This window comes from Leptonychotes weddellii, chromosome 9 (assembly GCF_054177405.1).
Source record: "Leptonychotes weddellii isolate Sample4059 chromosome 9, ASM5417740v2, whole genome shotgun sequence".
Taxonomy (NCBI): Eukaryota; Metazoa; Chordata; class Mammalia; order Carnivora; family Phocidae; genus Leptonychotes; species Leptonychotes weddellii.
The window spans coordinates 83,141,558-83,167,107 of record NC_138377.1 but is presented as its reverse complement, the minus strand read 5'-3'; the positions used below and the strand labels follow the sequence as shown (position 1 = coordinate 83,167,107).

At 49.4% G+C, this 25,550-nt stretch overlaps 1 protein-coding gene across 1 annotated transcript in view; it reads left to right on the top strand.

The window, feature by feature from the left end:
* The first annotated feature begins 9,090 nt into the window (after positions 1–9,090).
* ONECUT1 (one cut homeobox 1) overlaps positions 9,091–25,550 on the top strand; it is a 42,789-nt gene continuing 26,329 nt past the window's right edge. The window contains exon 1 of the mRNA XM_006737569.3: positions 9,091–10,444. Within this exon, the coding sequence (XP_006737632.1) occupies positions 9,340–10,444 (1,105 nt within the window). The 5' untranslated portion in view covers positions 9,091–9,339. The remainder of the gene's footprint in view (positions 10,445–25,550) is intronic.

The window sequence follows — 25,550 nt, the reverse complement described above, 5'->3', positions numbered from 1 at the left end:
ATGAGGGAAGAAAGCTGCAAAGAAGAAAACAGTAAGAAGTGGAGAGGGAAGAAAAAAGAAAAGGAAGGGAGGAGAAGATTAAAAAGGAGAGGTGGAGAGGAAAGAACAGAAGAAGGAAGAGGGGAAAGAAAGAAATAAACGAAAGGAAATGGAGAAGTGAAAAAGGACAGGAAGGAAGGAAAAACAAAATTTAGAAGATATAACAAAGAAAAAAATACAAAATTACCCCATCCTTCAGAGGGAAACTATAATTGACCTGGAACACATACTCAGCTCCAGGCGGCTCCTACTCCCTCCTGAAATGGAGAACAAATGACAGTCCCAAGCATAAATTAAAAGCTCCCCAACTTCCTACTCCAATCCAAAAGACCAACCTGAGGACCGCGATGTCAGGGGGGACCCACCCACTACCCTAGCATTTTCCGCTATAAGGAGGCCCTTATAATCTGCGGGGAGGGGTCGTCCTCTCCTCCCCACACCCCAACCCCGCCCCCTCCCCCGCCTCCGCTTCCAAAGGCCTCAGACCCAGCCAGTGGGAGGAAACCTGGCGGCCCTATGCCCCTCACAGGGGGATGGAACCTCGGGCCTGCGAATGACCCTCGGGCTTTGACCTTTCCCGCCGTCCTCCAGGGTCAGTATTTAACCTTTCGCTCCCGGGTCCCTGGCCCTCGGCTGGGGAGAAAGGGAAAGTGGGTCGATATTTGGGACCAGCGGGGTGGGGGGTGGGGCGGCGCCTAGGCCGAATTGCTCGTGGATGAGGCCCAAACCAGAGCGCTCGCTCCTCTCCCAACGCTTATGAAACCGAGCCTCCAGGATCCCGCGCTTGCCCGGCGCTGAATGCCAAGGCCCAGTTACAACCCGTGCCTGGTAAAGAACCTGCTGAGGCACGGAGGAGGAGAACGGGCGTCATTCCCAGTTTTCCTGCCCTGTTCGGAGCAGTTTCTCTTCATCCAACCTACTCCGCTCTCAGACATGAGCCCCCGTTTGCATTTTGGGGATCCGGAGAGCCTTAGCCAGATGTACTGGCGTGCGGAATCAGACTTGTGAGCCTCCTCAAGCCCGAAGTTTTGACTCCTCTCCGGGAGCGGGTGCCAAGAGGACCAGTGAAGAAATCGGGCCAAAGTCTTGGCTGCGGGGCCCCAACGACCGCTTCATTGTCCTCTGGAAAGCAGAGATCAGCCTCGCTCCGGCTCCATTCCACTAACTTCCAAAAGCGCCAGCAACCAGCGCCCCAGAGAGCTCTCCCCGCGGGGGTGGGGGAAGGTGGGCGGCAAACCGGAGGCTACAGAGGCCCGCGGAGCGCCCCCCTCCCTCAGCTCCCCGCGGCTTGGGGTTTTCGCGGTCTCCCCAGCTGGAGCCGGGGCCGCCAGGAGCCAGAGCGTTAGGTTCAAATGCATCAAGACTCTGAAGTCATTTATCCGGTTTCATAAATAATTTTCTTATTACACTTAAGCCCGATTCCTGCCCCCTTCCCATTTTTATTGCGGGGTTTCAGCGGCTAAAAAGTTTCTAAGTCGTGTGGGCCGTTGTTTTCCTTTTTCCATCATTAACATCATTAATATACGCTATCAATAACCCTGTCGTTCAGAGCCGAGTTTCACGGTATTGATCCACGCAGCTATTCATCTCTGCCATGCAAGACACGGAATAATTTTCGCATTACAGTAGCTTGGATTTGCTTTTAATTCATATTTAAAGCTGCAACCGGCTCGGTGGAGCGCTCTGCGAAAGACTAGAGGCGCCTAATTAATAATAAGTTAGAAACGAAGGAAGGCACTGGCGAATAAATAATTAATACAGACATCTATGTCTCTTTGAATATTGCTCCTTTAAAAATTTAGACTTACCAGGACCATACTGTAAGTCTGCAATTTATATTGCGGGGATGATTTAAGAAAGCTATTTTTTTTCCTTGAAATACAATACTAAATTATTTACAGTGTTTTGCAAACCTAAGTTCCTTCACTAGCTAGCCCCTCCAGTTTGTTCCTTCCAGGTGGAAAATACCGATTTTTTTTTAAATAATCATAATAAGAATCATAAAAATCTCCCAACAAAAACCGCCGGCTGCGATGAGCAGTGGGTGTCAGCGGTGGGGGCAGATTGGCCTGGAGAGTCATGTATGGACTCTAGTTCTCCAAGGAGTTGGGGGCTGCCATATAGGGGAGTTTTGTTAGGGAAGGTAAACAACAAAATCCAAAGTATTGAGCAGCGACTTTTGGTATTTGCTGGTGCCGGTAGGGACAGAGTTTTAGGTAAACTCAGAGTCCTCAAAGAGCCTATGGAAGGGAGGAGGCTGGGATTTGGAGGGTTCCTGGTTCTCCCCCAATGTAAAATGATGATGATGATGATAATGATAATGATAATAATAATAATAATAAATCAGGATTTCTAGAGAAAAGCTATTGAAATCCAGGACTGGATTCCAGGTTAGCCAGGAACTACAGTAGGTAAGGAGAAACAACAAAATACAAGTGGGTAGAAATGACTGAAAATCGGACACAGTTTTTGTGTGAGAGAGACTAGGATTTGTTTGCAATATTGTTAGCAATATTGATTTTTTTTTTGTTACTTGGATTAATGTATGTTAAACAGGAAAATACAGGCATTAGTCAAGTACATTATAATCATCTATTGTTGAGAGCAAAATTTCTCAGGTGAGTGCCAGAGACTCGAGAGGCAGTTGCAGGGACCTCAAGACCACCGAGGCCTAGGTTGGGGCAGCTGGAGCCCCCAGAGGCTGGCAGTGTGGGGAGAAGGAAGCTGCTTTACCTCCAGCTCACTCTTCTCCCCCTTTTAGAATTACAGCCTTATATTTAACCAACCCACTACCCAGGTGCGTCAGGCTTGACCTATCTGCTGGGTGAAATGATGATTAGAGAAAATGAGAGGTGGAGGTGTTCTTGGCCACCCGGTTCCCCCAAAATTCCTCACCTCCCCCTCCTATCTTCCCCACAGCCTCCTAGCCCCGCCTCCAGGTAACCGAGGCATGTAACCCTCGGTACAACACTCTCGGGTCTTGACCAGGGCTAGGGGCTCCCACATCCCAGCGCTGGTATGCTGAGGTCGGGTGGGGCGCACAGCCCGAGTGCCTGCACAAATACATGCACACACACAGGTTAGGCCTGAAAAAAGACAGACGAGGTGGAGAGGGAGACATGGGAGCAGCTGTTGACAAGCACCTGCAGACCTTCCCAACCTGGATCCCTGGACCTTGAGCGCCCACCCAGCTCAGAGAAGCACACCTCAGAGAGACGACACATCACACACACACACACACCCCACACCAATCCATACCGACGCCACCCCTCACAGGCGTCCTCGAGGACGCCGCCTCGCCCCGCTTTCGTGGGTTGGGGGCCAAGGCTGTGTTCTCAGCTCTTCTTCTCAATGCCCCTCCTGGGCCCTGGGTCGCCACATTTATGTGGCAAGACCCTGCGACGCACGCACGCCCCGCCGCGCAGGTGAAGGTCTTTGCCGAACTCCAGTGAAGCTAAAGGGCATGCACAGGAACCCTAAGGCCTTGGATGGTTCAAGGGGAGAGGAGAAAGTGAGCTTCAGGGTTAGAGGGCGAAGTCCCAAGGGAAAGATTTCTGGGCGCCTGAGACTTCACAATTCTGAAATGGTGAGCGGGCCAAAGGCTCGCCCAGAGCACAAGGGGTCCCATACTCTGAGGATGGGTTCCCGTGCTAGTCACTTGCCAAGACCAGCAAGGCGGACAGGGCCAGATGGGCAAGAAAAGAAAGAGAAGGGGAAAGGACAGACGAAGGAAGGGAAGAAAAGAGGAGACTCAGCCTGGAGAAAACAAAGGACCCAGCGGGGGCAAAGCAGACCATGGAGAGAAATGCAGACAAAAGGTGGGGAGCCCGGAACACCGGCATTTCATTTTTAAATCTTCTAGGTGTCTGCGGGTCAAATAAAGACAAGGACAGTAACGATTATTCTGTTAAATCTATGGTACTTGACTGTGCAAACACTAATTGATTAGACACCAAAATGATTTGTTTAAAGAGTTTTCCTTCCCAAGTGCAGCTGTTCTCGGGCCCGGGTGGACGTTATCCTACGAGGCTGCGGAGAAACCCACCAAGTGGGCTGTGTGCCCGACCGCAGAACCCGCAATCTACACGGGTTAGGGGGTGGCTGGTCCAAGCCTCGCCCGCCTCAGGTTAGAGGCTGGGCCGAGACCCGCGACTTCCGCCCTTCTGTTCTTCAGGGCTGGAGGATGGTGCACCCGGAGACAGTCGTGAGATGACTTTGCCCTCCACCTGCCCCCTTTGCTCTGAGTTTTACTCACTTCAGGTCGCTTTGACTTGCACCATAAGGGACCCTTCTCCCTTGCCCCTGTCCTCCCTAGCCCCCAGCCCTGGTACCTTCTACCCCCGCGCGGGTGGCCAATCCAGAACGGAGCCCCAGATGGGTTACACTGGAAGAGGAGCCTCAACAATCGCCCAAAACTGAAAAAATTCGTCGCCCCCCCCGCAGCCATTATAGGTCTCCTTTGTAATATACTTCAACCGTATAGAGATAAGACTAAGAAAGAAAATCTACTGAACGGTTGGTGAGAGAGGGCCAACTCTCCAGGAATAGAGCTGACTGCGTCCAGCGCTGGGTCCTCTGGCCAGAGCATCACCCGGAAGCTTTGGACCCTTCCCGTGGCCCCCCCCTGGCCTCAGGACAGACCATCTCCCTTCAGCGCTCTCCGCCTGAGGCCTTAAAAAGCCCTCACCAAAGTGGAATGGATTTAAGCCCAAGAGAAGTCGCCTCTATTTTATAAAATGGCCCAGGAGAAGAAGTAATCAGAGATGCTCCAGGACGGGTCTGACGTCGTGAGACCGCTGCCTCTCGAATCTCCCAGAACGCAATCTTCGAATCTTCTAGAACCCAGAGTCAGGAGGGGTTGGCACCCTTTACCAGTACATCTTCTCTTTGGGATTTAGAGGGGGTGGGTAAGAAATGAAACAGAGTACATAAGTAGAGAGTTATATATATTTTCATACACATACATACTTATGTCATGGGCAAAAACCATAATTTAGGTTGTTAAGCTTCCTTTTTTCCCTTAAAAAGGGGAAAAAAGCTAACCTAACAGAGGAATACAAACTATATGCTAAATAGAAAATCAAAGATTACTGAAGAGGGGTAGAATAATTGGTTACCACTTCCTTGGCCCCAAGAGAGTAGGAGAAGCCAATAATTTTTTTAAAAAATTATTTTCAATAGTGAATCACCAGGTCACTTTGAACTTTTTTGGTGTTCTATTCTAAGCTAACAGCAATTTTCTGAATAAAATTTCTGCAGAGGTGTGAAGAAGGACAGGAGAGGCCTGGAGGAAGCACCCAGGATCAAATCCTTCATGGCACAGTTACCAAGTTCCGTACCATTGCCAGACACCAAAGAAATGGTTCCTCACCACGAGTTTAATTCTAGACTTGCTACAGGCATCAGAAATTCTGGTAAGTTCCATTCTGAGACTCTGGCCAAGGAGTCAGCCTCCCCCTAGAGCCATGGATGGGGGAATCTGCCCCGACACCAGGTTTGCTGTTTGTGCGGTCAACAAATGGGAAGCAAACATTTGATGGCTCAGGGGGGCTAGAAACATTTCTTTGGAATGGTCCTGAAAACTGGTCCTGAAAATAGATATGTTACATCTCTATTACCCACAAAAAAAACTAAGGCAGGAACTCTGAAACTGATGGAAGGTTCTGAGAGAATCTTGTGTGGCCAGCATTTGGAAAAATGGCCTTATTTTCAGTCGCTTTTCTAAGTATGGTGGAGTTGCCTGGCAAGCTGGACCAACTCAGTACAGGAAGGATTGTACCTGCCCAGGCACCAGCACCCAACACTTACAAAATAAGCAGTCTAAAATCCTTGTTTCCACACTGAAAATATTGCCAGTAACAAACATCCAGTCCATAGTCTTATTTCCTTTTTTCTTAAATATATACATGAGTGTAATTTTGTGGTGGTGATTGACCCTATTTTTCTTTCTTTAATTTTCCTGCAGCTACTCAAAATCTAACCAACTGATAGTAAGCCCTCCCCTAAAACTTATTGGCTGGTATAAAAAATTGAACAGCATCCTGTGATTGCATACACTAACCAAACAAGCAGTTTTAAGGGACTCCTGCTTGGTCTCTAATTCTTTCATTTCCCATAATGCAGGCATTGTGCTGGCACTGGAAGGGGGTAAGGAAGAGAGGAACAAAATGATGAAAAGCTATCCCAGCCCTCCAGCAGTTGGCAATCCATCTAGTGTCCCTCTCACACATGTACACACATGTATATTCACTTTTAACTAGGCCATCCTTCCCACTCATCACACATCCTTAGTAATAGGAAAATTTTCCAAAAGGTCAAATAAGAATACAATGTTTCTTTAAAAATCACTGCAGTTCAGTCAACTACAGGTAAACAATGGTAATGAAAGGCATGAAAAGCCAAGAAAGATTAGGGAGATTTGCAAACCAAAGCAAGTCCTGCACACACATTAACTCAACATAGATCTTTCCTTTGGCTTCTCCTTTAGGGACCAACACTGAACCAGACCCCTTTTCATGGGGTTTGTGGGGGCAGTGTTGAGCTCACCTGAACTCAGCCCTCTTCAGGTAGGCTCCAGGGGCCCAGCCGGGAACCATACATGAAGAAGGGTTTCCAGGATCAAGTCCCTAATAACTGACACAAAGAGAAAACCATGAACAATTTGTGCACTTAGTGGTATTTACTTCTTTCTTTTTAACAAACTGTCTTTTGCGAAGAGAGTTGTCATAAGGGCAAATCAATCCTTTCAGAGGTGATTAAACTGGGGGGTGGGGGGAGAGACACAACAGTTTAGCTCAAAGGTAGCCTGCTACTGAAACCCATTGTTCGGTCTTATATGAGAGCTACATGCTCTGTGTTGTAGGAAAAGAGAACAGAAACAATAAGGAACCAAAGATGCAGCTTCCCACCAAGATATTGTGATCCACTAGGCAGAAAATACGTTCTATGCTTTTGTGGCTAGGTGTATGAATAGTTAGTTGTAGATATAAGTTTAAATAGAGTAATTCTGTTTTCTGAGCTCCTTTATGTCAGTGTGTTTCCCTCCCCCAATTTTTTCTTCTCTGGGGGCTTTAAATTCCTAAATATTCACTGTGCAGGTAGACACTAAGTCTACCAAGATGGATTCCCATTTCCTGGGCCTCCATGGGCATTATTTGGACAAGACAGGAGTGCCTCTGCTGATGAAGCCAGCCAGATTAACCAATCCCAGGACGTGGCCACTTTCAAGGAAGTCAGGTTGGACTGTACCCGCTGGCCTTGACCTAGTTGGATCATGATGTTGCCCTGGTTGTGCCAGGGAACTGGATAAAGAAATGAGCCTGCTCATGCCTTAGCTGGTAGGAAATTTCCCCCAAGGATTGGCTGGCCCAAGTGTTTGCCTAGGGGACTCAGCCACCAATACTCCCACCACCCCAGCCCTGGCCTCTCCTAGGGTCTAAGAACATTTTCAGCAGAGACACTGTTGGTGGGCTCTGATTCAGTGAGTGCCCCAGGAAAGGAACATACAGTCTAAGTTTGGCCCAGCGAAGGCCACACACACTTTGTTCCACATCTAGACCCAGATACCCAGGCTCTGAGAGGCTGTCCCCCATTGTGACCACTGTTCGCCCGGGGCTGAGGCTCGGCGCTGACCCGGTCGTAACTGCCAAGGGCTGGACAATGGGCACATCTGTCCTTTCTCTGAGGGATGAAAGCACCTAAGCAGACACGGCTCTGCCTTTTGTTACGGATTTTTTTTTCTTTCTTTTGTAAATGAAAGAAAGCCTCGGCATGTGGTGGCCGGGTGTACGTCCCACACTGGGGGCCTCCCCACGCGTCCCCACCAAGCCCAGGACCAGGTTCGATTCCAGATTGGAGCGTGATTGTGGGAAGCGGACAATTATGCCCGAAGCTGAATTGATTTTCAAATCTGGAGGCTTCTCGCGGGGACGCCGGGAAGAGGGCGTCCCTACGGGCCAAGCGGAGACCGGCGCGCCTGGTCCACTCTGCCGGCGTCAGTCCTTCCCGCAAGCAGCGGCCTCTGGGTGCTTTACCAGGAGGGTCATAGAGGAACCGCAGGAACAGCCCAAGCCTCGGCAGCCCTACCAGCACACAGAAGTTAACGTGGGAACCCACCAGGGCACTCCCCACCCCCAACACGCGCGCACACACACACACACACACACTGTCATACGCGGAGCAGCACGCCGCCTTATTATCAGCTGAGATGAAGAAGGACCCAGGCGGCGGGGGACAACGAGGTATGGCCGGGGCCAGAATTCTTGGCACGAGCGTTCCCCTCTCCGGCCCGTGGAAGAGGAAGGGTGGGCAGAGGGTCAACAGTCACCAAGCTGACCAAGGCATTTATTTGCTTCTCCTCCCTCCAAAACTGCCAAGCACCTGAGGATGGGGAGAGCGCGGGCTGCCAGAAGCCCTCTGGGAAATAAAGCTCGGTAGGCCAGGGTGGAAGGAGTTACGACACAGGCTGAGGCTCCCCGGGCAAGCTACACCAAGAGGCAGCAACTGGAGAGAAAGGTGAGGACTTTCCATCTTGGCGCACCACCCGGGATGGGAGCCCGGCAAGTGCTGCTGGGTGAGCGCCCACCCCAGCCTGAGAGCCGAGAGGGGCGTAAGTCTCCTGGGGTTGCGTTGGCTGCCCCAGGTTGCGCTCCACGCCAGGCCTTCGCACGTGCGCGCCGCTCCAGGGCCACCCGGCGCCGCAGTTAAGGCGCGGGGGCCCCCCTTCATCATTTGTACCGGGACGTCACGGGCCGCGCGCGCTGGGGCTCAGGGGGCGGGGCCGAGCCGCGCGCTTGCGCGCTGAGCCCGGCGGGCGTGAGGGCGGGCCGCGGCGGCGGCGGCGGCGGCGGCGGCAGCGGCGGCGGCTGCGGCGGAACCGCGGCCACAGAGTCTGCAACAGTAACCGAGCCATGGCTGGAGCTGGCCAGCGGCGCGGGCAAACAGCAGCCGCGGAAGACGCACGGACTGCGTTAGGGGAGCTGGGGGCCTCAGAATTCTAAGAAGGAAAGGGGCGAGAAGGGGCCAGGGGCGGGCGGGCTGGGGGCGCCACGCTCGCCCAACGGCACGGATCCTTTTTGGAAATTAATATTTAAAAAAAAGCCGAGGACGCAGAGGGTAAGGTGGGGGCAAGAGGGAAGGCGAGACACACAGAGAGGGAGACAGAGCCCCACAGTGAGAGGAAGGAAGGAAGGAAGGCAACAGTCGCCGGCAGCCGATGTGAAGACCGGACTGCGTGCGCCCTTCGCCGCCTCTGCCCGGCCTCATCGATGTTGTGTCCGCCGCCCGCTCGCCCGGATCACGATGAACGCGCAGCTGACCATGGAGGCGATCGGCGAGCTGCACGGGGTGAGCCATGAGCCGGTGCCCGCTCCTGCCGACCTCCTGGGTGGCAGTCCCCACGCGCGAAGCTCCGTGGCGCACCGTGGCAGCCACCTGCCCCCCGCGCACCCGCGTTCCATGGGCATGGCGTCCTTGCTGGACGGCGGTGGAGGCGGCGGCGATTACCACCACCACCACCGGGCCCCCGAGCACAGCCTGGCCGGCCCCCTGCACCCCACCATGACCATGGCCTGCGAGACTCCCCCAGGTATGAGCATGCCCACCACCTACACCACCTTAACCCCTCTGCAGCCGCTGCCGCCCATCTCCACCGTCTCGGACAAGTTCCCTCACCATCACCACCACCACCATCACCACCACCACCCGCACCACCACCAGCGCCTGGCGGGCAATGTGAGCGGTAGCTTCACGCTCATGCGGGACGAGCGCGGGCTGGCCTCCATGAATAACCTCTATGCCCCCTACCACAAGGACGTGGCCGGCATGGGCCAGAGCCTCTCGCCCCTCTCCAGCTCCGGTCTCGGCGGCATCCACAACTCCCAGCAAGGGCTCCCTCACTATGCCCACCCGGGCGCCGCCATGCCCACTGACAAGATGCTCACCCCGAACGGCTTTGAAGCCCACCACCCGGCCATGCTCGGCCGTCACGGGGAGCAGCACCTCACGCCCACCTCGGCAGGCATGGTGCCCATCAACGGCCTTCCTCCGCACCACCCCCACGCCCACCTGAACGCCCAGGGCCACGGGCAGCTCCTGGGCACGCCCCGGGAGCCCAACCCTTCGGTGACCGGCGCACAGGTCAGCAATGGAAGTAATTCAGGGCAGATGGAAGAGATCAATACCAAAGAGGTGGCGCAGCGTATCACCACCGAGCTCAAGCGCTACAGCATCCCACAGGCCATCTTCGCGCAGAGGGTGCTCTGCCGCTCCCAAGGGACCCTCTCGGACCTGCTGCGCAACCCCAAACCCTGGAGCAAACTCAAGTCCGGCCGGGAGACCTTCCGGAGGATGTGGAAGTGGCTGCAGGAGCCGGAGTTCCAGCGGATGTCTGCGCTCCGCTTAGCAGGTGAGCGGGCCAAGGAGCTGGGCGCGTGGGGAGATAAGGGATTGGGGAAGCTAAAGAGACCGAAGGAGGGAAGGAAAAAGAGAGCTGGGCACGCATCATCCCATCCTCCTTTCCCCAAAGGGAGGTGGGTAGTTCCCTGGGCCTGGAAGAGCCAGCGAGGGCTCCCGGGAGCAGACCGCCTCCTCCAGGACTCTGCATTGGTCTGTGGTAGGCTCCGGGAGCTGAGCGGTACGGCCTGGGCTAGTGCGGGGACGCATTTGTGCTCGGAGACTGCTGGAAGCGGTCACCGCGGGAGGCGAAGAGAAACCCCTGCACCTGGCCGGACACGGTCTGTGAGTCGCTTCTCAGTTGGGCGCTCCGGGTTTGGGAAGAGGGAGACAACGCGTGTGTGGAACTGTCCGCAGATGCTGCCAGCTAGTAGCCCTGGCATATACCCGGGCGTTGGGTTGGAGCCTGCCGGAGCCGCACGCCCACGTTTGGCTGAACTTGGTGCGGTGACCCTCCACCCCCCACCCCCGCCCCCGCTCTCACTGTATTGGCGTGAGGCAGGGGTGGGAGGGATGGTGAGCACACTCTGAGAGTTCCGGTAAAAGGTTCCGAAGCCGCGGGAAGGTGTGTGTTTGGCGCCGAAGCTGTTTAAGAGTTAGCAAGCACTCTGCCCTGGTAACTGGCTGTGGAAAGGAGAGGAAGGCAGATGGTGCCGAGGTAAGGGTGAAGGCGGGGGGAGCAGCAAGGGCGCTTACAGCTGAGCCCAGGGACCGCCTTTGCTGCCGACTCATTTACGACTGCACATTTCGTTTTATTCCTTTGCATGGTTTCGAATGTATCCCCATGCATGGGGTTGGGAGTGTGGACATGACTCCCAAGTCTGCGAGCAGAGGTCTCCCGGCCCCAAACCCGGAGGCCCGGGTGTTTCCGAGTTGAGCTGGAAGGTCTCCATGGCGCTGCACAGACAGCGCCTAGCCTTCTCAGCCTCTCTAAGCCAAGGTGCAAGGAAGGCTCCAGGAAGCTGGCCGAGGGGACAGCTTAGCCCAGTCTGAATCACACCAGAGATTTCAAGCTGATTTGGCGACCCCCGAGGGCAGAGGACACACGGGGAGGTAGAGCCAAGGGCAGCCGAGGGCGGACCCGGTTTGATGAGACCCTGCGGACTTGATTGACTCCTGGGTCCGTGCTACTCCCCCCCCACCCCAGTCTCAGGCTGGTGCCCTGGCCTGAGTCCTGGCCGAGGAGAAAGGTAAAAGCCGGAATGAGGGTTTGTTAATTAACTGATCGTTCTCCATTAATTCGTCCCTGGAGAATGAGAGACAGTCAATCCGCTCAGAGCCGGGGGCACTGAGCCGTTTCACAGTCTAAAATCAAAGCAAGAGGCCAGAGCCCCCTCCCCCACCTCATGCAGGCCAATGAGAAGCTAGAGGGAGGCAGGTGCCGGCGTGCCAGTGAGCCTGCGGCGGGAGCCGGAAGCAACCCCAAAGCACTCTTTGGGTCTGGGCACTGTTGGCCTCCCTCCCGCGTGCCCCAGTTCATGAGCCTCTGCCCCGCCAGGTTTTCCAGCCCAGCCCTGTGCTCCCTGGTTCCAAGCAAAATCCCCACGCAGGCTACTGCAGCTTGTGCCTGGAAGTCAGGAGAGGTGGAGAGAGGAGGACAGGAAGGGAAAGGGGGAAGTTGACAAGGTGCCCTCTGGGGCTCCCACGAATCCATTCCCTAGCCCTGTGTGCATCCACCATATCGCCTCCCACCCCCATAAGCTGACTGAGACTGGAGGGCAGCTCAGGTTCTAGAAGGGGTGGGAGAAACAGATACCCTTCTCCCTGACTGCACAGCCTCTGCGGCGCCCAAAGTAGTCAATGCCTTTTCACAAGCCCACGTCAGGCTCACGTCCAGCTTCAGAACCTTGTACCCAGGCAGTGCTCATATAGGCCTGTCAGTGGGGTGGGGAGAAATGGAGGAAAGGGTTGGAAATGAAAAGGGACTCCCCCCCCCAAGCTTGTTACCCCCCACCTAGTGAAGGTGCTTGCTCGAGACTTCAATGACCGCCTTTCCCCACTGCCCCCAGTCGCCCCCTGGAAAATCAGGCTGACAGGTACTGTTCAGAGGTGACCCCCGGCCCTGGAAACCCGGCCTTGCGCTCGGATCAGCGCGAGCGCGCTCTGACCTACACACGTGGGCGCCGCCGCAGGGCTGTTGAAGCGGGAGCACTAGTACTGAGACCCTCCGGTGGAGGCGTGGGCCCCATGCCAGCCAGTGCTCACCGGACCCAGGACACTCTGGCACCCAGTAGCCTAAGATGAGTCCAGCTCGCCCGAGGCACGTGGCCTTTTTCTTTGGAAAAAATAAAAGGAAAATCGGAGACTCTGGCAGGACAAAATTTGGCGCCCAATCCCAAGTGGAATCGCGTACTAGGACCCGGATGGAGCGTCAAGTATTTAATTTTCCTTTCTTTAACTTAATTGAAGGGGTGGGAAAGGCTGGGATGGGGGCACTTGTGGAGCAATCCCATTACACTGCAGGAACCACGACCTATTTTAAAATCACCAAAAAACAATGAGCCTTCCCTTTAACATTTTCATTCGGGGGTGGGGAGTGAGGCCGTTTCCTGGACTCTCCAAATGATCTCTAGTAGGCCCGATTACAGATTTAAACAAACGCATTGCAGGGCACTTTGGCCAAGGCTGTGAGACATTGCCTGCGCCTCCCCACCACCGGCCTCCACGCACAGGGGTGCCCCTTGCAGTTTGGCTCGCTGTTACACTAAAGACCCCTCAACCTTGTCCTTACCCCTCGGGCGGTTCCTTCGCTCATTGGTGAAGAGTGGCTTCTCCACGCCCGTCCCTGTACACGAGGTTCCACGAAGCCTGTTGCAGAGAGTCAAAACCTCCACACTTGGCAGCATGTTTGGGGACGCGCCTTCTCCTTACAAAATTACATCGGCTTGGTGGAAGATGGGAAACAGGAGGAAATTCTCACCAAATTAACTACCTTTAAAAAATCAATACATGTTCCCTCAATATAATACTTGCTGCTGCCCCATTAAAGTACAGTGCAACTAGGCTCCCAGCCACATCTCATTCGCGGTGGGGTGGGCAGGCTGGACTATACAGGTGGGTGGGCGCCTCCCCTCTGAGTGGGCACCTATTAAGACTTGAAGAGATTAGTTTCCAATTAAAGATTTCAGAAGGCTTTGGCCACAGTAGGGGAGCGGTCAGCGTTTGAAGAGGCTGCAACGCACACCCACCAGAGGGCACAGCACCGCGGACTGAGGAGGCAAGGCCCAGCGGGTTGGGCAGGGGTGGGTGCTGGGCCCCTCAGACCCTGGGGTACCTGAAGGAAGGGTACCTCCAAACAGCACCTGGGAGACTGCCTGGTGTCTGGCATCTGGGACTGCGCCCCCTTCCTGTCCAGGATTTGCCCCGGAACGACCTGAAGGAGAGCCGGAGGGTGTGTGGGGGGGGGAATGTTCGGCCCAGGAGGTGGCCATGAGAAAGTCTCGCAGGGACCAACCTGGGTTGTGTTTGCCATAAGTGGCCTTGCGGTCTGGTTGATTGATAACTGGCCTCCACGCAAGTCCATTTGCTTTTTGTTAATATTTATCCTGGTGGGTGACATTTCAACTGTCCCTCGCTTCCCTGGGCCAAGTGAGACAAGAAGTAGGAGTGCAGTGTTGGGCCTTGGGAACCTCACTTCCCCAAATCTCAGACTCCTGGGCCAGGAGAAAAACCAGGACTGGGACTCGGGAACTGGAAGGGTTCCTGGGCCCAAGAGAAGACACCAAGCGGACTGCTTCCCTCTCGCCCCACTTCTCACACAGTGCAGCTACTCCCAGCGGCTGCGGTTTGAACAAAGGGCCTGCGGGGCATGGCCAACCCCTTCCCCTCACAGTCCCAGAGCCAGGGGGACTGCCTGGGAGGGAGGTGTGGAGGGGAAGGGAAGGAGTGCCTCCTCCAAAGGCTTAGGGTGGCTTCCTCCCAACTTGCAATGGTGGGGACAGCCAGTTGTCAGGAGGAGTCCCAAAGAACCCCCACCCTCTGAGGGTGAATGGTGGCCATGTGCCCAGGGAGTGGGCTGGGGACCCCCCCAACACACATACACCAGCACAGCAGGAAACGAAAAGTTCTCACCCCAGTCACCAAAATGCTCTTCATGGGCCTTTCTCTCAGCTCATGCCTGACCCCTTGAGAGTTTGGGGACAATAGTTCCTTCTTACAGTCCCCACTAGGGAGCACAAACCCCAGTGAAGGGAGGAAGGAATGCCTAGTGTTAAGAAGTGTGCATATGGTGAAGATTGGAGCCGACTATTTGACAATGGTAGGAAGACCTGCTTCTGAGGCTTGAGGAGGCCTGGTAGTTATTGTGTGGTGACCCTAGTGTCCGCACACACAAGATGGATGCCTGAGACAAGTAACCCCATTCTGATGGTCCCACCAGTGGGTGCAGCCCCAAACGCCAGGCCCCTTAGAAACGCCCAAAGGGTGATTAGGGCAGCCAGAGCAACCCAATGGCCCCAGGGCTGTAGTGGTCACTAGAGACCCAGGCCGTGCCATAGCTATTTTGCAACTGGCACTTGGGACAGACTGTGCCAACAATACCAGTTGTAGCAGCAAAGTAACTCAAAGCCCAGGCTGCATCTTTCTTCATCTTCAAGCTTTGATCCTTAGTGCCCTGCAGGGAGCTGGCATCCTGCCCTCCCAGATGCCCTCCATGGGGCTCACCTTCTCCGGGGAACCTTGATGGGCTGTGTGCTGAGATAGCTCCGCACGCCCCCTGCGGGCTGCTGCTGGCCACCAAACAAGCTCTCGGTTCAACACCCTGTGAAGAGGAAAGGGATGCTTGCTGTGGCTTTGTTTTTACAACATCGTTGTACTGGTGATTTGCAAAACAGCAACTATTTTTTGATAGGAAATGGGTGTGGAGGAGGAATCTATCTTGGTCCCCAACAATGTCTGGGTATTACCCCACTGATGAAACAAAATTGCCATCCCCCCAAAGTACACCCCAACTCTGACCTCTCTCAACAAGATGCGTGTTTGGATTTTCTATCCAAATTATAGTTTTGCTGGCATGTTTTTATTTGAGGAAAGCAGGGTCAGAGTAAAGAAGGTGATCCTGGTGGGTCTCGCGTAGTAGGAGTAGGAGGTTGGGGCTGGAGGATGTAGTAGTGAGAGCGTGGATTAGTGGTTCCTTTGTTTTGTTGTTTCCCCTTCTAGCTACCTGACAGGAGTCAGGAGGCAGCCCTGAGGCTTTGAGCTTGGAGGGCTTTGTTTTCTCTCGTGTGGGGTGGGTGAAAGGGCCTGTGTAGGCTGACAGGCCTGGAGCTTTGGTGCGGTGTCAGGACCCTGGACAGGGCCCCGCCAGCGCTAGCCCGATCCCGTTTCTCTTTGCTGCTGGAAAGTAGGTAGAATGCCTTTGAAGAGTTGTAGTAAGGAAGTGAAAACTAACAGCTAATATTCTGAAGTTTATGAGAAAACTTGAGGCCCCGCCAGGAATATGTACCAGCACAGTCAAGTAATCAAAAAGATCAAACCTATCCTCGTCGATCAGATGATTGATCTTTTCCTCTCTCCCCGGCAGCTTTCTCTGTGTGTCTGAGTACACGTGCACACCTGCTTATAAAATCGGAATTCGAGTCCCTATGGGTGTGACAGGGGTTGGATCATTAAGCTAAAACGTTCAATTCAGTCCCTTTGATCCGTGCTGGGGAAAATCTATAGTCATCTCTAATCTACGAGGTCTTTAAGAAGGTTGTTACATGAGCTGTTTTGATGTCATCATTTCCATGTTCATGGCAAATTCAGCTAATCAAAAAGACATTACTACCCAAAGTTCTCAGAAGAAATAGTTCTTACAGAGTGTATCCGTAAAATTTATTCTTGATTTCCTTGTAAGAAGGAAAATCCTCAAGTCTGATGGAGTTGGGTAATTTAAAAAGAGGTTCTCTGTGTCTTGCTCCTCAAAATCCATAGTTAGAAGCCTTGCCCTTCAAGTTAAGTGCTCAGTGCTCTTTGTAAACTCTGCATATTGGAAAAGTTAAACACCAGGTTAATGCTTTAAATCAACCAAGGAGACTTGATGGATTGGATGAGAAATGACTAGTTTCATTCCAATTAAAACAGCAGAATTTCCACACTCTTGGTAAAATGGAATGGTCCCCAGCCTAGGGTAGCAATAGAAGAAGAGTCTTACTGAAGTCATGGTAGTTAGGATAGATTTCTCATAATTCTGGATAAAAGCATTCAACAAGTATTCATTAAATACTATTTTCATAATGTCTCTATTTAAATAAGATGAATAAGCACCTTTGGGAGAAGAAAACCACTATTTCTATATGAAAAGTGTCAGCCTCATACAGTTCAGTAAAAAGAAAAAACTGATTTCTTATGCATGTGAATTTATTGCACAATCATAAATTCCTGTCTTCTATCAATAGATTTGCACATGTTTTTATTTTGTGACAAGTAAATACTAATGAGGTTTAATTTCCTCTTGAAGTGATAGGATTGGATTACATGGTTAGACCAATCACAAGACAGTCTGATGATTTGTTACAAACATAGGAATTTATGTTTTATCACTGAATCTTGCTATAGATTCATCTGTCTTATGTTCCTCCCAAAAGATGTTACATTATCATAAAGTTGGAAAAAAAATTAGCTTCTAGAATTTTTCTTCTCCTTTAGATGAGACAGTTTGGTAAACCAACAGCTGAACAGAACCAGTCCCTGAAATACTACCCATCCAATTTGTCATGGCATTTGTTAAGGAAGGAGCTTATGTCTGCTGTGTATGTTCTGTTAGTCAGGTACTGTACTAGGACATAGATGTTCTAATTTAATATTCTATTTCAGTGGCTCCCACATCTTGCTCCATGTTGGAATCACTTAGGGATCTTTACAAATATGATTCCTCGCTAAAACCCAGGCCATGACCTAGGCATTGGGATTTTTAAGAGCTCTGAGGTGATTTTAATGAGCAGCACAGTTGGGGAGCCACCAGTTTATGTGGTAGTTACTATTATTTTCCCTGTTTCTATGTTCACTGAGGTTACATAACTTATATCTGGAAAGCACTGATACACTGAACTCAGCTTTCTCTGCTCAAAGCCCAGAACCCTCTTACTCTCCACCCTGTGTGTGCTAGTACAGATCCACCAGGTCAGTGGACCTAGAATGTGGAAATGTCTGATTTTACTATCATAAACCCTTGATCTAGAAAGTGTCTGCATAATAAAGGTCTTGAAACTGGAGAGTGTGTATCCTCCTCTGCAACTCTCAAGGAAGGTTACTTATGGAAATTATTTCTTTTTTACTCAAGACTTATAAGAGAGACTCTTTATTGCTGTCTTTTGAAGAAGCAGCCAGAGGGAATGAAAGGCAGTATGAGAGCTAGACATGGAACCCAAGTCTCCCTGTCCATTCGTTCACTTAAACAATTATTGATGGGCAAGAACCAATCATTAGATGTGTTCTGTGGGTAGGACTGGTCCACTGGGACTCCTGCTTGGAGGAGGGCCCAAAGGCCCAAACCTCCCATACTTTCAGGCATTGGTGTTCTGAAATCTACATTTGCACAGCAATTACATTTCTTAGCTTCAGATCACTGCCTGTCTTGCTATTCCAAGGTTGCCTGTTACTCATGTTTTAGGACTCTGCACAAAAAAATAATAAATTAACTAAAACTCTGTATGTAAGTTGGCAATCATCCAGAGGATAACTTAAAATCTCCCTCAAATACTGGGTGTTTACAGTTATCCATGTGTCTCTCATTTTCCTTTGCATATGCCATAGGATACACAGAATCGACAGTTTCTGAAATCACCACTTTCGTTTTTGCATCTGGTGATGATCTCATAGTCCCAAAGAGAGGTTATCAAAGGAACACAATAAACTATGAGCTTTTCGCTTTCTTTCCTGTTGTCTTCTAAAAACAGATCAATGGCGGGGGAAATTAAATAAATAAACGAGTGAAGCGCGCCACCTAGTGACCTCCGTGCTCACTGCAGGTGAAGTGCGTGAGAGGAGTGGCTAAACGCGATTCAAGTATTGATGGAGTCACAAAATCGTTCATTAAGGCAATTTAATCTTTGCTATTAAATGTCCTTTCAATTCATTTGGGATAATTAAGATGCAGTTAAAGTGATTAAATTCTAATTACTTATGCTAGACAAAGACATATTTGTCACACTAATGCGGTTAACTAAGGACTCAGAAAGAAAGTTAACATTTACTTCAAATGATGCAACTGGAAAAATCAGTTCCTCTTTTCATCATTAATCCAGCGAGCCGGGTGATTATGTAATGGCACTACAAGCTCATTAAGTAGGGGAAGTGCTGATTAAAATGACTGCTAGGAGGAACCCCTGAACCAGGAGCACCTCGGTAGTTCGGTTAGCATTCCTAGCAAAATTTCTTGGTGTTCTTTCCTTCTAAGCCCCCCACTCCAAAGTAACAAGCAGCTCCTGAGTTTTATCCTGACATTTAAGAAGGGGCACCTCAGGGGCGCCTGGGTGGCTCGGTCGTTAAGCATCTGCCTTCGGCTCAGGTCATGATCCCAGGGTCCTGCTTCTCCCTCTCCCTCTGCCTCTCCCCCTACGTGTGCTCTCTCTCTGTATCTGTGTCTCAAATGAATAAATAAAATCTTAAAAAAAAAAAAAAAGAAGAAGGGGCACCTCACAGAAAGCCTTTATTGCCAGCCTACAGACATTGTTAAACCCAGAGATATTTTTAGGTGGTAAGTGGATTCTCAGCATAGGGAGGAGCTGGGCAGATGGGCTGGGGAGGGAATTCCTGAAGTCAACAGCTCCAGAATGAAAATGTCCACTGAAGGCTTCTGAGGCCACTTCCCTTCACATAAGCACCCTTCCCTAGGTCCACTTTTATGGCCTTTGATGTGAGGGGACAGATTCCTCTGCACGGGATCATGCCCCGTTTGATTGTTATGCACACTCTGAAGACTGCTAAGTCTACCTCAGATGCAAATTGGTCCTTTTCAGTATTTTTCGATATTCTCATGTAAAGCCATCTGAGATTATATATGGAGTTACTGAGGCAATTTTACCATAATGTCCACAAACTGTTCCCAGCCTCTTATGATAGCTTAATTATGAGGGCTCATAAGAGGGAGATGAATTGAAACAACTGAATTTGAAGTTTGCCTTCCTTGCAAAAATGGCTTCCTTATCCGTGTTTCCTTCATAAGCAAAGAAGCTAAAGTTACTAAATTCATCAGTCACATAAGTCAAGCCACTACTTTAAAAAATAAATTGGCAATTATTTGGATACTTACAGTTATTATTGATTTAATAGATCATGTTATGCCATCATGCACTACTAAAACAAACAAATTAAAGTTAAAAACCCTGGGCTAAAATCAAAAACCCCAGAGACAAGTTCTCATACTAGTTAACTCAGAGAACTTGTCATTTACCCTTTCTGAGGCCTCAGTCTCCTTAAATATAGAATGAAGGATTTGGTTTAGGGTCCTCCCATGTCCCACCTTCTATGATTGATTGTCTTCTGGGATGCCAGATTGTCCACGGCAAAGTCTCTTGTCTCTATTTAGTGCTCTGCCCGAAGTCAGGGTTCAACAAGGTGTAAGGTCCAAGGGCTCATCTCCTGGGCAAAGTCTCAGATCAGGTTCTACTGTCACATGGTCAAGAGAAAGCAGCCCATCCAGTCAGGAGTGCCGCCTTCTGGCACAAATATGCTACAGTTTGAGATTACAATTCCCGTGTCCTAATAATACAAGATGTTGGTGAGGATTTAGATCAACAGGAATTTGTACACTGCTGGCTGGTTGGGAATGTAAATTCGGACCATTGCTTCCAAAGATAATTTGGCATTGTCTCATAACCCTGAACCTATACCTATCCAGTGGTTTTACTCTTTGGCATATACCCTAGGTAAACTCACAGACGTTCCTGGAGATGTGTACAAGATTGTAGCAGAATTGTTCATAAGAGCAAAGAAGCCAGAAACATTCCAAACATCCATTGACAAGGGACGCATAAATTGTGATATATTCATATAATGCAGTAGTATCCTGTAATGAAAATGAACGGGCCACAGCGATATACAAGTCTTAGGAGCAATGTTGAGTCTTAGGAACAACGTTGCATTAAAAAAAAAGCCATGGAAGATCACATCAGAACAATACCACTTTTCCAAAGCTCAAAAGCAAGCTGTGCTGAACAATTTATTGTTTGGAGATACATAAGTATGTGGTACAGCTATTTAAAAAAAAACAAATGAATAATAAACTCAGATTCCATAGTGTGGTTACCGCCGGTAGGGGAAGGTCAGAAGATAAGTAGCTTTACAAGCCAGTGATATTGTAGTTCTTTTGTTGGATCTGCCCTCACAAATGTTTATTTTGTTACTAGGCTTCCTATCTTAAATATCCATATTGTTTCTGGAGGTAAATATTTTTTAATTTTAACATTGGAGAGGAAAAAGATTGTTTTGTTTTTCTGGTTCCCCAACCCAAACAGCTTGGACCAAACAAACCCCACAGCATTTGTACGCAGTTCCTAGCCACGTACTAAACGTCAGCCCTCCTAGAAATTATGTTCTGCCAATTGTGGACAGGACATAAGACGTGAAAGAGGATGTTTATCTCAGCACTATCTACAAGAGCCAAATTATGGAAACAGCCCAAATGTCCATCAACTGATGAACGGATAAAGAAGATGTGGCATGGAGGCACCTGGGTGACTCAGTTAAGCATTTGACTCTTGATTTCAGCTCAGGTCATGATCTCAGGGTCATGAGATCGAGCCCCGCGTCAGTCTCCACACTGGGCATGGAACCTGCTTGAGATTCTCTCTCTCCTTCTCCCCACCCGCCACTCACTTGCACACTTTCTCTCTCTCTAAAAATAAATATTTTTTAAAAAAGAAGATGTGGTATGTACATACAATGGAATATTACTCAGCCATCAAAAAGAATGAAATCTTGCCATTTGCAATGACATGGATGGAGCCAGAGAATATTATGCTAAGTGAAATAAGTCAGAGAAGGACAAATACCATATGATTTCACTCCTATGTGGAATTTAAGAAACAAAACAAATGAGCAAAGGGAAAAAGAGAGAGAGAGGCAAACCAAGAAAAAGACTCTTAACTACAGAGAACAAACTGATGGTTACCAGAGGGGAGGGGGTGGGGGTTGGATGAAACAGGTGATGGGGATGAAGGAGGGCACTTGCTGTGATGAGCACAGGGCGATGTATGCGAGTGGCAAATCGCTATATTGTACACCTGAAACTAATATTACACTGTGTGTTAACTAATTGGAATTTAAATAAAAACTTAAAAAAAAAAGCGAGAGAGGAAATTTCATTAGATATGGAAAGAGGGGTTTGTTTTTCATTCATTTGAGCACCAGCTACAGCAGTGGTGTGCTCAGTACTGGAGATGGCATATACAGCAGATTTGTCCTAAGACTCAGTCTAGTGGGAAAAGAGACAAATAGCTATTCGTTTCCTTCTTGATTATTTTGTGTGTATGTGTGTGTGTGCCAATGAAGAGAAGTTTGGGGTGTGATGAAAGGACAGTTTTGAAGATCTGGAAAATGAATAGGACTTGAGGCAGAAATGGAAGAAGAGGTCCCCAGGCAGAGGGAACAGCAGTATGTGTGGAGGCCCTGGTTGAAATATGTTTTGCAGAAGATTTCTAGAATCTGAATTACTATATAAAAAGCTTGTTTCTTCCCTAGCACAGCTAAGTGACATAATACCTTTCCATCAATAACAAAAGTGTTCTCAGGCACCTGGGTGGCTCAGTTGGTTAAGCATCTGCCTTCATCTCAGGTCATGATCCCAGGGTCCTGGGAAGGAGTCCTGCATCAGGCTCCCTGCTCAGCAGGGAGTCTGCTTCTCCCTTTGCCCCTTCCCCCAGCTTGTGCGTGCATGCTCTCTCTCTCTCTCAAAAATAAATAAATAAAATCATAAAGACAACAACAACAATAAGAAAAGTGTTCTCCAAGGTTTTCAGTGCTCGGGAGGAGTGGGCAGAGGGTTTTATATTCCTCTAAGGGTGCAAATCAGATTGGTGAAGGAGAGGTGGGGAGAAAATATGTTTTGGTTAAAAAGCTTCCCAGATGAGGGGCGCCTGGGTGGCTCAGTCAATTGAGCATCCAACTCTTGGTTTCAACTCAAGTCATGCTGTCATAGAGCATGAGATTGACGAGCCACAAGTCAAGTCCAGCACGGAGACCCCCCCATCAAGCCCACCATCGAACCCCGCCAGCACCCCCATCTAGCCCCCGACGTGGAGCCCCACCTCCAGCTCCTGGCTTCTTGCTCCTCAGGGAGTCTGCCTGAGGATTCTCTCCCTCGGCCCCTCCCCCATCCCACCCCCCACAGGCATACCCACCAGCATGCTCTTTCTCTTTCTTTCTCATAAATAAATCTTTTTTTAAAAAGCTTCCCAGGTGATTCTAATATAACTCCAAGTTGAGAATTAGAACATTGATACTGAGAATTTAAGGGCAAATGACCTTTATTGAATGAAATGAAAGAGAAACAGACTCCTAGCGTTCTGATTTGGAATGCTGGGTGCTTGGATATACCTTTAGCCATAGGGTGGCTGTGTTGATGTGAATATAAAGATAGAACATTTCAGAATAGCCCACACTCTCAAGCATATTCTTAAGAGAAGTGGGCTCTCTGGCCTCCACACAAATTTGAGATGTAAAATCAGGTAGATTGCCTCTGCCTCACAGGAACATGTTACTTAATGGGGGAGACATGATGTTAGTTAGCATCATGCTAATGAGGTGAAGATTGTGGGTTCAGTCCACTGGGTCTGGTTTTTATTTCCCAGTGTTGGTGGGCAGTGATGCGTGCTTTCATTCCAACCAGCTGCCAGCCGTTGAGCCCACAAGAGCCTTGAAGAACTAGTGTCAAAGGTTAGCCCAAATCTGTTTCTGCTGGTAGAGAAATAAAAGCAGTCCCCTGTCACAGTAGGTCAGGAGCCCTCTGTCTGTGAGCAAAGCCAACAGGGGAGGGGATAGAAGCGCAGACATGTTGGAGGGGAGATAAGTGTTGGCAAGTCTTGGTTTTCGTCACATTCACATCAGTTTTGGGTAGGAATTAACCCTTCCAAAGTCAAATTTTGTTTTTCTCTAATCTGGTTTACACAGTCGTTGCCCCATGAAGCCCCAAAATTTTTTAAAGAATTATTTTTAGTTAATTGATGTTTATTTTTGAGTATGTATTATGTGCACATCGTGTTTTAAAAGTTAACACAGAAAGGTGTACAGAGAAAACCAAGTTCTCCTCCTAATCTATTCCTTCAGTACCCAGTTCCCCTCCCCTAGAGGCAACCCTTGTTACCAGTTTCTTGGGTATCTTTTAGAGATAGTCTATGACTTTTCAAGTGTGTGAGCATGCATGTGCATGCCTGTGCATGTGTGTGTGTGTGTGTGTGTGTATCCCTCTTTTAAAATAATCAAGAGCCTCTTCCAAATAATAACTTCTAGGGAGAAGATTGAATGCTTCTTGCTTCCTTTATTCTGCTCTTTGACTGACAGTTGCCTTCCTAGAAATGTATTTACATACCCAGCAGCGTGCTGCCCAGTGCAATTATCTGAGCGATACAATTAAGGAGTAGCACAGGACGACCACCTTTCTGGGTATGTTGAAAGTGGTCTCAAGTGCTTCAGTGGAGGTCCCTTTAATCCAGCTCTTTTATGAAAGACAATTTAATGTAGGAAAGTTGTTCAAAATTTAACCTTATATAAATATATGCTATCTACCACCCAGCCTCCCTACTTTAAAATAATACAATACCCAAATACAACTACTGTATCATTTTAGAACACTACCTTCAACACAAAGGTAGAATTTCTTTTTCGGTGAGTTAATTATTATATTCTGTATATATATATAATTTTAGATCCTGTGTTTGTCATGACATAGCTTTAGTAAATATGTTTTTTACTATTTGTTGCCGACCTACCATGTCCAAGCACCTTGTATCTTATTTTTATAATATACTTTTTAATTCCAGTTTTCTCAAAAAAAATTTTTCTCAAAAAAAAAAAAAAACTCCTTTATAAAGTATTAATGTTTGGGCACCTGGGTGGCTCAGTCGGTTAAGCATCTGCCTTCAACTCAGGTTGTGATCCCAGAGTCCTGGGATCGAGCCCTGAGTTTGGCTCCCTGCTCAGCGGGAAGCCTGCTTCTGCCTGCCGCTCCCCCTGCTTGTGCTCTCTCTCTCTCTGTCAAATAAATAAAATCTTTAAAAAAATAAAGTATTAATGTTAATCAAGGAAAAGGATAACAAGAATCACCCATAACACCCTCACTCTGAGATAACCCCCCCTTTTGGTGAATATCCTTCTAATCTTTCCTCAATGGGGTAATACACACTATTTTATAACTTTTAAAATTAAAAATCCTGGGGCCCCTGGGTGGCTCAGTTGTTAAGCGTCTGCCTTTGGCTCAGGTCATGATCCCAGGGTTCTGGGATCGAGCCCCGCATCGGGCTCCTCGCTCGGCGGGGAGTCTGCTTCTCCCTCTCCCACTCCCCCTGCTTGTGTTCCCTCTCTCGCTGTCTCTCTCTCTGTCAAATAAGTAAATAAAATCTTTAAAAAAAAATAACAATTTTTTTCTAGTTATTAAAGTAATACGTGCTAGATGTAGAAGCTTTGGAAAATATGAAACATTATAAACAATACAACAAAATCAAATTATCCATTCCGTAATCCAGAGATGATACCTGTGATTTGTTGGCTTGTTTCCTTCTAGCTTTTTAAAAGTACAAAGATGGGACACCTGGGTGGTACAGTTGGTTAAGCATCTGACTCTTGGTTTCAGCTCAGGTCCTGATCTCAGGATCTTGAGATCAAGCCCTCAAATGGGGTTCCGCACTCAGGGTGGAGCCTGCTTGAGTTTCTCTCACCCTCTTCCTCTGCCACGCCCCACCCCAGGCTGCTCACACACACACTCTATATATATAAAATAAATAAGTCTTTAGGGCGCCTGGGTGGCTCAGTTGGTTAAGCGTCTGCCTTCGGCTCAGGTCATGATCCCAGGGTCCTGGGATCGAGCTCCGCATGGGGCTCCCTGCTCAGCCGGAAGCCTGCTTCTCTCCTGCTCCCCCTGCTTG